The 13,568-nt window shown below is 62.6% G+C and overlaps 1 protein-coding gene across 15 annotated transcripts in view; it reads right to left on the reverse strand.

Moving 5' to 3' along the window:
- Positions 1-13,568, reverse strand: part of MCF2L (MCF.2 cell line derived transforming sequence like) — an 89,260-nt gene that overhangs the window by 52,057 nt on the left and 23,635 nt on the right. For 2 of the 15 annotated variants that reach the window (XM_045162493.1, XM_045162505.1), the window contains exon 1: positions 3,206-3,519. The exons of 6 other annotated variants lie outside the window; for them this stretch is intronic. In XM_045162493.1, coding sequence (XP_045018428.1) covers positions 3,206-3,482 — 277 coding nt within the window. In that variant the 5' untranslated portion in view covers positions 3,483-3,519. 7 more of the 15 variants (XM_045162504.1, XM_045162497.1, XM_045162492.1 and 4 more) reach the window with 7 other exon arrangements.

Below are 13,568 nucleotides of genomic sequence, written 5' to 3' on the forward strand. Positions count from 1 at the left end.
TCTCAGCACTGCTTTTCTCTCTGCCCTTCTGTGCGTCGAGACGCAGGTTTTTAAATCGCAGAGCTGCAGGCTCTTAACCTTTTCTGCTCCCACATCACGTTGTCCGTCTGCAAACACGGCAGCGATGCACAGAAGCAGCCCGCGTCCACGGCAAGCGGCTGCGTGTGGCCAGGCGCCCCCACGCCCCGCGGAACCGCACCAGACACGGCAGCGCTTCCCGGGGAGGCGTCCCACCGACTCACCCCCTGCGGCCCCCCAGACACAGACCCTTCACAGCCTGTCATCCGCCTGCCACCCTCGGCCCTCGGGCGGGCTGGCGCCGGGCGGGTCCCCCCGACAGCGATCGCTCCCCCGCCAGGCCGGCCCTGACACGCCCACGCTCGCTGAGCGACGCCTGCAGCTGGGACGTGGCCCCAGCCCCCGCTCCGGGCCGCCAGCTCTTCTGGGCCGAGGCTGAGCTCTGAGACCCAGGAGGCAATGCCCGCGGCCCCAGGAGGCCGGGCCTCACTTCCCTGTGGCCGCTCTGACTCGTTTTAACCCACGAGTCGGGTACTTTCGGCCAAACATGAGACGGGCACCTGCTCTGCTGATGCTACTGTCATGGGACAGCGGTTCCGAGGGGGCCAGGAGGGGAAGCTGGACATTAAGCGAAAGAGGAAGGAGACGGAGAATCAAAACAGAAACCGCACGGCCCAGATTAACCTCGTGCCTGGCGGGCTCGGGGGCCTGGGCAGTGCCCACCCACCCAGGACTGCAGCGTCCGCCCTTCGGTGCCAACAGGACCAGCGTGTCCCCAGGAAGTGCTGGACGGGCGGGTGGAGACTGCATGGCCCCCGCGTGAGACCCGGGCCCCCGGCGCAGGCAGTCCCTGCCATCCCCGGGGCGAAGGCGGGGGGCTGGCGCCCAGAGGGCATCCAGCAAGAGTGACCCCCTGAGGTCGGGCCACTCGGGGACCGGACCTGAGCGTTGCGACAAGGACGCTTCTCAGCGCTGCGGCCTCGGGCATCTCGAGCTCAGGGCCCAGGCTGTCCGTCGACCCAAGGAGCTGATTCCACTGTCAGTCCTGACGACCGCCCAGGACAAGTGAGGCCGCTTCCAACGACTAGCACCTGGCCCTCCCCATCTGTAAAATGGGTGAGGTTCCTGCGAGGCAGGGATGCTACAGGTCACACACGCAGAGCTCTGGACCCGCTGGGAGTCAGAGCCACACCTGCACGAGCCCGCGGAAGCACCAGCCTGGGTCTTCACTGCGGACCAGGTCCGGATCACGGTGGCCCCCCAGTGTCCCTCACAGAGGCGCCGTGGCCCTCACCGCCTCCTGCAGAGGGGCACGGTCAGCGCTTGGCCCGGGGGGACTGCCAGCCTCTGGAGACGGGGCAGCTGAACCGCAGAGGCACGAGGCTGCCGCCGTCACGGGCTCGAAGGCACCGCGCGACCTCCGGCTTTGCTGCGCCCTGCGCCTGAGGTGCACCTTCCCCACCAGGCGCCCTCGAGGGGGTCCAGCCGCTCTGCCAGCGGGGCTCAGACAGCGAGGCGTGGGCTTCTGGCCAAGGGAGGGTCATCTGAGGACAAGTGGGCGGAGGGCCATGTGCCCACAGCCCCGTCCCCGAGCTGTCCCAGACTCCCTCCCTCGCCACCACAAGGAGCCCGGGCACGCCGGGGCCTGTCCCAGCACGTCGCCTGCACTCACCCTCGGCCACGGAGAGCAGCCAGGAGCACCACTCGCAGAAGAGGTAGTAGCTCTTCATCTCCGCCACAGAGATCCGGGCGGCCGCACCGTCCCCCATGGCCGAGGGCCCGCTGTGCCCGCGCTCTGTCTGCCTCCTCCTGCTGGACTTTGCTCCCAACTGCCTGCCCGGGGCCAGCTGGCTTTTCACTTTCAGTTCACCCTGCAACCACGGGGTGACCCAGCAGCGGCCGGCGCCTCCTCACCCTGCCCGCGGACTCACACACAGGCCAGCCCGGCCGCCCCACCTGGCTGCGGGGCAAGGCTGGGCCACCTCTGTGCTTCAGCTGGTGCCTTGAGGTCAGCACAGCCGTGCCAATCAGAGGACGCCGGCCCGACCCGGCCGATAACACCCAGGGCGAGCGGGGGCTGTGCTTGTCTGAGGAGGCACATCCAAGGCCCCTTGACCCTCTAGATGTTGGCCAAGGCTGGCTCCTCTGGCCCCGTGAGGGCGAAGGGGCTCCCCACTCGGAGGCCCCTCAGATCCCGACACCTGCCCCACCGCACAAGGCGGACACCGCGGCCCTGCCCTGCCCAGCACGGGGACTGGGGGGACGGCTCCTCACCTGCGGTCCAGGGACCAGGAGGCAGGGCCCCTAGACCCAAGCAGCAGGTGCTCAGCGAGGCTCGGTTACTCACTGGAGCCCAGGCCAAGCCCCCAGGCCATGGGGCCCGTGGGGGCCGCAAGCTCACACAAACCCAGACACCTGACCCCCCAAAAATGGACCAAGACACCTGACCCCCCAACAGACCCACACATCTGACCCCCACAAACAGACCTGCATGCCTGACCCCACACAGACCCACACACCTGACCTCAGACCCATACCACCTGACCCCACACACACAGACCCACACGCCTGACCCCCCCACCACGTCCACCTCGAGTCTGGGGAAATTGGGGAGTTTAGCTCAGAGGCCAGAGCAGGGACTTCAACCAAGTTGCTTGAAATTCAAAATAACAGAAACACTAAGGATCACCAGATTTCCTCCGACTGTGCAGTGTCTCCTCACCACAGGTTTGAGTACAGCCCGCAGGGAGACCCCTTGAGGTGAGGACGTCCTCTGAGGAAGCACTTTGACTAAAACATGTCTTGTCTGTCTATGGAGCTCCCGCCAGCTCCCAGCCTGTTCTCCAAGAGCTAAACGGACGACCGTTGCCCTGGCGTCTGCCACTGCTGGATGAAAACCAGGCTCACAAACGATAGACCCGCTGTGGGAGAGACCCGCCTGCTGGCTGCATTCCCGAAACACGCGCACCCGAAGGAAACCAGGCTCCGGGCCACCCTCGCTGCCCACGTCCGGCCCCGCTTCCCAGACCCACGGCACAGCAACCCCGCGGCCCTGACCTGGCGCCCGGAGCATGACGACCCTGAGCCTGCCCGGGCCCGGGTCAGACCCCGCGTCACAGGGCTCTCCCGAACAGGCAGAGGGCCCAGGCAGACGCCAGAACCTCGGCCGCGTCTGAAAGGGCCTTACCCACAGCCAGTGCCGTATTCAACAATTTCGGGTGCATTGATCTCCCAAAAGAAAGGAAACACCCCAAAGACACTCCCTTGAGGGTGTCAGTGCACCCGCCGGTCGGCTGCGCTCCTCTGGAATTCCTTCCGGAAGAACCTTTCGTTTTTTTGAGCGTGTGACCTTGCGTCCAAACGTTTCCCCTTTTTGCATCAGCTGCTGGGAAGCTCATAAGGGAAATTCTGGGCTCACTCAGCTCACCCACGTGCCTCACATGTATGTGTGTGAGGCCAGTCATGTCCAACTCTGTGTGACCCCATGGACTGTAGCCCACCAGGCTCCTCTTTCTATGGGATTCTCCAGGTGAGAACACTGCCTGGAGGTTTGCCATTCCCTTCTCCAGGGGATCTTCCCGACCCAGGGATGGAACCCATGTCCCTTGCATCTCCTGCATTGGCAGGCGGGTTCTTTACCACTGCGCCACCTGGGAAACCCCAGATGTGTTCACCGCTTTTTAAAAAATCAGTTCTGGTTCTGTGTAGAACAGTCCCTGACAACCTGGAACGTCCCTGTGGAGAACTTTCAAATTTGCAGGATACAGCTGGTTTCCCTGCTCGATGGGACTCAGTCCCAAGTGTCCGAGGTGAGTGGACGCCCCTCCCCACCACTCAACGGTGTCCTGCTTCTGAAAGGTGGCGGATCCTTGGAGGGACAGAGCAGATGCAGCAATCTGTCCCTGACTTCCTCTTCGCGAGCTGCTCATGTCCACTCTGGCGATCAAAGCACACCTCGCCTCACAGCCACTGTCTCCTGAGCCCTCACTTGCAGTGGGAAGCTGACTTGGACCATCCCCCAACCTGAAGGGCTTCTTTCCACCGGACGCAGAGAAGAGCCCAACCCAGACACTAGCGTGGAGGAGCCTGGGCAGACTCACAGGCGGGAGGAAAGCCGCGGGCAGAGCAGGAAAAGGGAGGTTGTGGGCACCCAGGCTCGGCACTATCCCTATAGGTGGAGGACACTTATCCCTAAGATGCCAGGCTGAGCAGTGCGGGCAGGGGGTGCACAGTGAGAGGAGGGGCGGGCAGTGAGGGAGGGGGAGGGGTGGACAGTGGGGGAAGGCTGGGCGGTGGGGGAGGGGTGAACAATGGGGAGGGGGAGGGGTGGGCAGTGGGGAGGGGTGGGCATTGGGGGAGGGGTGGGCATTGGCAGGAGGGTGGACAGTGAGGGAGGGGGAGGGGTGGGCAGTGGGGAGGGGTGGACAGTGGAGGAGGGGTGGGCATTGGGGGAGAGGTGGACAGTGAGGGAGGGGGAGGGGTGGGCAGTGGGGAGGGGTGGGCATTGGGGGAGGGGTGGGCATTGGCGGGAGGGTGGACAGTGAGGGAGGGGGAGGGGCGGGCAGTGGGGGAAGGCTGGGCAGTGGGGAAGGGTGGCCAGTGCAGGAGGTGAGGCTGCATGGAACCACACCGCCTGGGGCTGCATGTGTCAGAGCCCGAAACTGCCCGTTGTCCACCCTGGTCTGAGTGCTGGTGGGCAGGGCACACCAGAGGCGTCTCCCATTGACCAGGAACCCAGCAGCTGCTCCAGCCGCATCCCCGCCCTCTCCCCCGGCCCGGGGCAGCTCTCTGCAGCTCACAGCCACCCCTGCTCTGCCCAGACGGGACCCTGGGGTCCCCACTTCTGAGAGAGGTGCTCTGGGGCCTCACTCCGAGGGGCCCCTGGAGCACTAGGTAGCCTGTCCTGCCCCCCCGCGCCTGGAGTCAGGGAGACTCAGCCCCCAGCCTCTCCTCCCCGCACAAGGCCTCCAAGCATCAAGGCAGTTCAGTCCTTCCAGGACTAGGGGGTCCTGGGCACCCCCAGCGGCTGGGGTGCAGATCCCCAAGGCCAGGGCACATCCGGTCAGGTGACTCAGGGACCCCCCACCGTGTGGAGTGCCCGGTGCACAGCAGACTTGGGAGGAGGATGGGAGAGGCTCGCCGCGCACGCACAGCCCTGGGCCAGGTGGGCACACAGGCCCCTGGTGACGACCCCCAGACCTGAGTCAGCGCAGGAGCCAGCAGACTCCTGGCGAAAGGCCCTGAGTCGTGCGCACGGATGGAGCCCAGCGCAGAACCACGGCCACGAGCGTCAGCGAGGAGCTGAGTCCACGGGGTCAGCCCCACCTGGCGCTCCCGGTGTCCTCCCCAGACGCTCTCCGCCCGCGCCAGGTGAGGTCGGCCCTGCCGGAGTAGGAGAGGACGCAGCCCGAGGGGCGGCTCTGACCTTCGCTCTGACGTCCTGCATGTGGCAGACACACGGGCGTCTGGGCACAGACTCCCCCTGATGCCCCGCGGGGCCCCGAGTGCCACCGCGGTCAGCACCACCCTCTGGCTCCCGGCCTCCAGAGGACGTGGGGGCTCCAGGCCGAGGGGCAGGACAGAGGGGTCAGCCCTGGGGGCGCTCTGCCCCTGCCGCAGCCAGCGTGAGCCCCGAGACCTCCCTGGCACTGTCCGCTGAGCCTTCTTCCCGCGTCCTCCCCAGCGTGCTCCTGGCCAGGGTCCAGGGCCCTGGGACCAGAGGGCAAAGTAAACCGAGGCGACCACGCTCCAGCCTTGGTTGGGGCGACCGAAACGGCGTCTCTAGCTTACCTTTCTTAACAGGCGTGTGAGTGGCACGAATTTTGGTAAAAGAAATATCCAGAGGTTGTCACCCACCGAGGGCCCCCCACCTCATGCCCGCAGATGGGGCCACCGCGTCCCCCCTCACCAGGCTGCGGGCGCATCGAGGCCGCCCGGCGATGCCTCCAGCGCTGCAGCAGGGGCGGCAGGCGGAGCCAGCGCTGGGGAGCCCCCCGGGCTCCGCGGGACGCTCCCCTCTTGGCCATGGTCCTGAAGTCTCCCCACCGAGGAGGAGGAGGCGGCGGCGGCGGCAGCTCCCGGTCTTCAGCCCTGGCTCCCCTGAGGGCCGCCCTGTAGGGCTCTGTGCGGGACGCTGGAGAGCCGGGCTGACCCCAGGATGTGCCAAGACGGAGACCTCGGGGCGATGTGAGCGTCCAGGCTGCGGCCCCCAGGACGCCGGGCGTCCAAGGGGCAGTGGAGGAACGCAGAGGGCACGCCTGGCCGTCAGAGAGGGGCTCCTGAGGCAGGCGAGGCGGTCTACGTGCAAGTCCTGGGCGTTTCCTTCCTCCTTCCTCAGGGGTGGGCTTGTGTGCAGAGCTCCCAGCCTCGGGGGCCGCGGAGCGAAAACCCTTCCAAGCTCAGGAAGCCTCGTGTCCAAACAGCAGGAGCGGGAGGGCCTCAGGGGACGTGGCCGGGCTCTGGAAATAAACTGGCAGTTCCGCCGCCCGGCACTGCAGCTCGCAGAGAGGAAACCGATTGCAGCTTTGTTTGGCCGGCGACACTTTCCACAGAGAGGCTCTGAGCCTGCCCCTCGACGAGGCCTTGGGGCAGCCCCGAACTGTCCCAGGGCGCGTGCTGCATCAGGCACATTGGGAGCAGCTGGGCCTCCCTTTCTGGGGCCGTGGGTCACCTCCTCGCACAGGCGTTCCCAACAGGACCGACCCCGAGGTGGAGCAGACGCCATCCACGCTTGCGTCTTCTCACTGGCTTCCCGAGAGGCTGGCCTGGCTCACGATCCGAGGAAACAGATGGTGCGTTTGATGTGGCAACTCTGGGATGCAGGCCACCCCGAGACCAGGGTGCGGGGCCTCAGGGCAGCCATGTGGAAATGGTCCCCGCGGCCCACAGGAGCAGCCCCCACAGGCTCTGGGACCCACAGTGAGCAGGACTTTGAGCCATGTCCCTCCCTGTGTGCGTGCCGTTGCCTCAAAGAACCCTGAATCCTCGGGGTCGGGCCGGCGAGTCAGAATGAGCACCCACCCAGATGGTTCATGACCAGACACGGGCCTCCTGCCAAGCCGCTGGGGTTAACCCGCTGTCTCCTAAATACCTGATTATGTTTTAAAACTGTTGCTAACTAAACTCTTCCCCAAAAGTCAGCTCTGTGTGGGACCTCGGTCACAACAGGCACGTTTCTGTCCTGCACGTTCACAGCCTCGAGTTCCCAAGCATCTGAGAGTCTGCAGGACTTTCCCGGCAGGCGGTGGGCACTTCCTCCCCAAGACCCTGTGAACCATCACACGCACCCAGGAGCCAGGGCTTCGCGCAGGACGCTGGCCACCCTTCTGTGTGAGCAGCCGGGGACGCTGAAGCCGCCTGAGAACTGGTCTTGCGCTTCTGGGCCCAGGGCTGCATGTCACACACCATGGCCTCAAATTAGCAGGCAATGCCTGTCAATAAGTGGGAGCAACTTAAGGCTCTTGGCAGTGAAACAGCCAAGCTGCTCACGCCAGGGGAGCAGAGGGTCACTTGGAGCCGGTCTGATGCCAAGTGAGACGCTGGGGGACTGAAGAATCAGTCCTTCCAGGGTACAGGCGGGCTGGGAGCGGTGCCGTCAGAGCCTGCGGACGGTCTGCCCCTCGTCTTCTCCAGACATGTGCACACAGCAGGCTCCCCAACGGGGCCAGCGAGTGCCCGGGAGGCTAGAACACAGGGGAGCAACCTGAGGCGCCCCGGCCCCCCAGCCCAGCAGGGCACGGGCAAGCAGCCCCTCCCGCCTTGTCCCTACCAGGCCTTCCCTTGAGTGGGCGCCTGGCCACATGGGGCAGGAGGCCCGCTGTCCTGCTGCCTGGCACCGACGTCTGCAGGGGCCACCCCGATGGCCCTCCTCTCTGCACACCTCAGCTCGTCCCTGGCTCCACTCTCGGCCACAGCCTGGGCCCCACCCGCCGACAGTTCCCAAGGCCGCCGGGCGACCAGCCCCTGCTAAATTGCTCTGCGTCTAGTAGGGCGTCGAGGGGTGACGCTTCCTGTTACTTCCAGGGACATGTCTTCCTTCTGACAAAGGAAGCTCTGGGGCTGGGCGATGGGGGTAACCTCGCTACGGCTCCCATGCTCGGAGGCTTCTGTAACCTGGAATAAAGCTGTCCATGGAGAAACAGGCCTGTAGAGTCTGGAACTGGTTACTCTTAACAACGAGCTTTTTAAATGATATGCTTACGTTCTTAAATAAAGGTTACAGCACAACTGAGGGACCAACCGTTGCGACATCTGGAGATGATGCCCAGGTCACATGACTGCGCGTGTGTGTGAGGCGCTCAGTCGTGTCCCACTCTGTGCGACCCCATAGACCGCAGCCCACCAGGCTCCTCTGTCCATGGGATTCTCCAGGCAAGAACACTGGAGCGGGTAGCCATTCCCTTCTCCAAGGCAGCTTCCAGAACCAGGGATTGAAGCTGGGTCTCGGCATCTCCTGCGTTGGCAGGTGGATCCTTTACCACCAATGCCGCCTGGGTCTTAAAACACTGACCACGATGACAAGGTGATCCAGCTCCTCCCTAAGCATGTTTACAAAATTCTTTCCAAGACACAGGTTGTGGCCGAGCCAAATTTTACGTAAAGGTTTTCCTTTGTTTCCTTGGGAGCAAGCATGCCGCCCATGAACCGCTCGGTTCTGACACCGATCACAGTGAGTGACGGTCACATCCGAGGACTGCGCCCGGTGAAGCTTCCGGGTCCAGACAGAACCTCGCCGTCCACTCCACAAGGTGCTGGCCCGGCCTTGGTTCTGCGCCCTAAGCGTCCAGGAGTGACTGAATGAAAGAATCTGTAGGAACATGTGATCCTGTCAACAGTAAGGGAGGGTTTCAGATGGGAAGACAGTGAGAACTCCACTCCTCTCAGAACTGATGGAGGCGGATAGTCACATGACCGATAAAGCATGGAGCCCCACTGTCTCTGCGCGTTCAACAGCCTTCCGTATTTTGTTATCATTCAAATAGCAGGGCTTCCCTGATATCTCAGTTGGTAAAGAATCCACCTGCAATGCAGGAGACCCCAGCTCAATTTCTGGGTTGGGAAGATCTGCTGGAGAAGGGACAGGCTACTCACCCCAGTGTTCTTGGGCTTCCCTGGTGGCTCAGCTGGTAAAGAATCTGCCTGCAACGCAGGAGACCCAGGTTCGATCCTTGGGTTGGGAAGATCCCTTGGAGAAGGGAAAGGCCACCCACTCCAGTATTCCAGCCTGGAGAGTTCCATGGACTGTATAGTCCATGGGGTCCCAAACAGTTGGACATGACTGAGTGACTTTCACTTTTCAAATGTCAAATACATGTTACCCTTAAGAAGGATTTAGGAATCAAGAGGCTAAACAATTCTGTTTTTAAAGACAAAGCACTCTCGGAAAAGTAAGGTCATATGAAGGGCCCCAGCTCACCACACCTAGTATCTTTCCCAGAAGTCATCATTTGGTGACATGTTGGTTCCAGTTCTCCCCTTTGGTGAAGGAGTGCCACGGCCACACAGGGCGAGGTCGAGGACGAGGAGCCGGCCCTGCTTTGGGGACTGGACTTGCTCCCGTCATGCAGTTAATGACGGAATAAAGCAGAAGCCCGGAACGCTCGCTCACTCTATCTAGAGACAGAAGGCACCTACTCTCTGAAGCAGAGAAAGAACGGTCGCTCTTTTTCCAGCTTTACGCTTTCCCGGAGCCTCCTACCCACAGCTGGACTTCCTCGCACACGGGTGCGTCTGTGGGTCTGGGCCAAGCAAAGGCTGCAGGCCGCATGCTCCTGCCCCGGGCACGGGGCCCGGATGTGCCGCTGGGCACCCTCCATGCGCCGGCCCCTCTGCCTGGATCACGGGTGTGGTCCTGGCTCCCTGAGCGCCTCCCCCCACTTCTCACTCCCTGGGAGAACCCTGGCCTCGCGTCCCTGGGAGGTTAGTCGAACAACAGTTAATAGCGTTAATGGCAGGATTTCTTTGTAAGGAAGGATGCTAAAGCTGAAACTCCAGTACTTTGGCCATCTCATGCAAAGAGCTGACTCATTGGAAAAGACTCTGATGCTGGGAGGGATTGGGGGCAGGAGGAGAAGGGGACGACAGAGGATGAGATGGCTGGATGGCATCACTGACTCGATGGACATGAGTCTGGGTGAACTCTGGGAGTTGGTGATGGACAGGGAGGCCTGGCGTGCTGCGATTCATGGGGTCGAAAAGAGTCAGACACGACTGAGCGACTGAACTGAAATGAACTGAACTGAATGGCAGCAGGGACCATGACCCGGGCGCCCGCCCGCACAAGCTTCTGTGACGTCAAGCCTGGAGGCAGGAGCTCTAGTGACCACTGCACAGGTGGGGAGACTGAGGCCCGCTCCTGCGGCGGGGAGCACGCCCACCCTCTCACCTCCCATCCTGCCTTTAAACCAATCACCTGGACGGCTGTGCTTCAGCTGAGCTTTTCACAAGCTCAGGGCAACTGCGGTCTTGGTGACAGGATGGGAAGACTGTGGGATTCGGGCAGGATGGGAACATCAAACACCAGCTCCGCCGCTGAGCAGCCTGCAACTGGAAGCCTGAATACAGCTTCCGGAGGACACAGCCGAGGGGCGCCCGGGTCCTTAAAAGGAACGCGGCAGACGCGTGAATACCATGGACCCAGATGCTGCTGGATGAAGGTCCCAGGACGAAGGTCCCAAGAGGCCAGCTGAGCAGCTGGGACGCAGCTGGGATTAGTTTCTTGGATTGTGGAAAGTTGGTGTAGGAGATGGGAAGACGGACGGTGCCAGACTAGAGGGCAAGTGTCCCTGCTGCACTTGAGCCTGGGGGGTGGGGCGGCCTCGTCACTCATGCCCAGTGACTCGTCCCTTCAACACGCAAAGAGCCAGGAGCTGTGAGTCCTCACTGGGGGCACGAACACTTTAAATATGACAGAGTTTGTGTTTTAACCTGGAGAAGGAAATGGCAACCCACGCCAGGATTCCTGCCTGAGAAATCCCACAGACAGAGAAGACTACGTTTCATGGGGTCATAAGAGTCAGACATGACTGAGCGACTGTCTTTTCATCCATCCATGCCTCCATCCACCCTCATCCATCCGTCTGGACACTGAAGCATGTAGGTTACCACATGCAAAGTAGACGACCAGCGCAAGTTCCATGATGAAGCATGCATCCGTGCATGTCGGGTGGGAGCTAGTACTGACGCTCAGGGTCAACCCTGGAGAGGGGACACTAGGGTCAACCCTGGAGAGGGGACACTAGGGTCAACCCTGGAGAGGGGACACTAGGGTCAACCCTGGAGAGGGGACACTAGGGGCCCTTCTGCTCAGTGGTTCTTCAAGTCAGGGTCCTGGCCCGGCACCATGAGTATCACCTGAGACCTTAAAAAGGCAGAGCTCAGGCCCCTGACTTCCTGGATCAGAGGCTCCAGGGACGCCCGGGGTCTGGGATGACTCCCTCCAGAAGGTTCCGACGCTGTGGTCTGAACCACTCTTCCGTGTTAGGGAGAGGCTTAATGGGCTCCATCCATTAGCCTTTCTCCCTCAAACGTTTCTCACTCTGTCACCACTTACTGCTAATCTAGAGAGAAAACCACAGCAATGGCAACTCTGGAGAAGCAGCCCCACCACACAGAGGGGAGCCTCGGCTGTGGGAAGGGCACCTGGCTTCATGATTCAAGACTGAGAGAGAGAGAGCTCAGAGAGTGTAAATTCCCAAGGTCAGCAGCCTCACAGACCACACAGGCAGCAAGCTTCATCCCCGCCCAGGTGGACTAACCCGATGACGTCTGCGGGGGGCGGGGGGGGGGGGGGGGACAGTAAACCCGGGGCTGAGATCAGGGAGCAGAGGGGCCCCGTGGCGGATGGAGAGCAAGTCCCGCCAGCCCAGGGTGGGCCACACGGTCCAGCTCCGTGCAGCCCCGGGAGGCCCCGGAGCCCATGCCTCAGCTCCAAGCCCATCCCCACCCCACCCCTGCCCTGAATCGCAACAGCAGCATCCAGGTGACCTCTGTGACCTCCAGTCAGAGCCGTTCTGCTACACAGGGGGGCTTCCTCTGCGGCAGTGCTGGGGACGCAGACCCGGGCTGCTGGGGGGCTCATGGCGGCCCCAGGGGGGCTCGGCAGGTGGCCCCGTCAACACCGCAGGACACACAAGTCTCAGCGCCAGCTGGTGGCACCTGGGTTTGTGCCAAGGGAGGAGGCAGGTCCTCCCCCAACCAAGTGGCTGGGTGCTCACCAGACCGCGTTTACCTGGGTTTCAGAGTCTTGGCGGAGGGGAGCCATCGGAGCACCGGTGTGTCCGAGGACACACAGCAGAGAGCCAGGCGGCAGTCTGCACAGTTCAGGGGGTGCCCAGCACCACCCCGCTCCTGGAAGTCAGTCTCCTTGCCATCAGAGCGCACACGCGTCTCCCTGGCTCACCAGGAAGCCTCCGGCCCTGAGGCCCAGGGATGACATCACCCCTTGGACCAGTTCCCACTGCTCTGTAATCCCGACTCCAGCCCAGCGCGGGGACCCGAGGATGCCTCCCTCCAGGGCGACGGGCACCCGGTCCGCGCCCCTCACCTCAGCCGCACGCTGCACGCCACACGCCACACAGCAGGACTCGTGCGTCAGACCTGGGAGCCACCCTCCTGAGAACAAGGGGCAGACGGCAGAGGGGCTTCCTGTGCTTTGACCCATTTATCACAAGCCCAGTACTTTTAACACCAAAATCACCATTAAACACAGAACAACCCCCAGGGTCTCAGACCACCACACACGGAGTGTTCACACTGGCCTGGCCACCGCTCTGCTCTCAGATCTGCTGGGTCTCGTGCTTATGATAGAGGGGTGGGAGAGGCGTGTGTTGGGGGGGCTACCACACCTACACCAAGTGACTGATCAAAGCTAACCTCTCGGGAAAGCGTTCCTTAGATGATGAGGCAACAGTCCGTGACGCAGCACAGCAACATCAGGAAAAACCCGGCAGCTCACTTTTAATGGTGCACAACCGTCTCCTCTTCGTTTCAGGGAGAGCCAGCCCCGGCTGACGGGGCCCTGCACACGCGCAGGAAAGCTCAGAAGTGGCCAAGCGAAGGCAGCGCCCAGCCCGGCCAGCGCACGGCCCTCCTGAATCCAAGCAAACGTGGGGAGACGTCTCCTCAAAACCAATTGTGAGTCATCCTTCACTCGGTGCTGAAAACAGCATCCATCGGCCATCTCCCTCTCCACACCAGCCACGCTCCAGCATCTGTCTCAGGCTCACATGCTATCTGGTGGAGAAAGACCTCCCTGATGGACCGGACCCTCCCTCCTCAACACCAGCTTCGACGCCCCCTCCAGCGCCACAGCAGCTCGGGAAGCCCCGGCTCGCGTTCTTTTCGAGCCACAAACATGTTTGCGACTGCAGCACGCGCAGCCCCACGCAGGCTGGAGCAGATGTCAGACCACGGCTCCACCAACAAACCTGCGGCCGCCCAGAAAGCCCATCACCAGTCTGCCATCCTGGCCACCTTCCCGGGCAGAATAAAATCGGGCTGACCGGCCAAGGAGCCTGTCAGCTGCCAGATCAGAGCCATCATTCCACTGT

This window comes from Bubalus bubalis, chromosome 13, assembly GCF_019923935.1.
Source record: "Bubalus bubalis isolate 160015118507 breed Murrah chromosome 13, NDDB_SH_1, whole genome shotgun sequence".
In the NCBI taxonomy this organism is placed as follows: domain Eukaryota; kingdom Metazoa; phylum Chordata; class Mammalia; order Artiodactyla; family Bovidae; genus Bubalus; species Bubalus bubalis.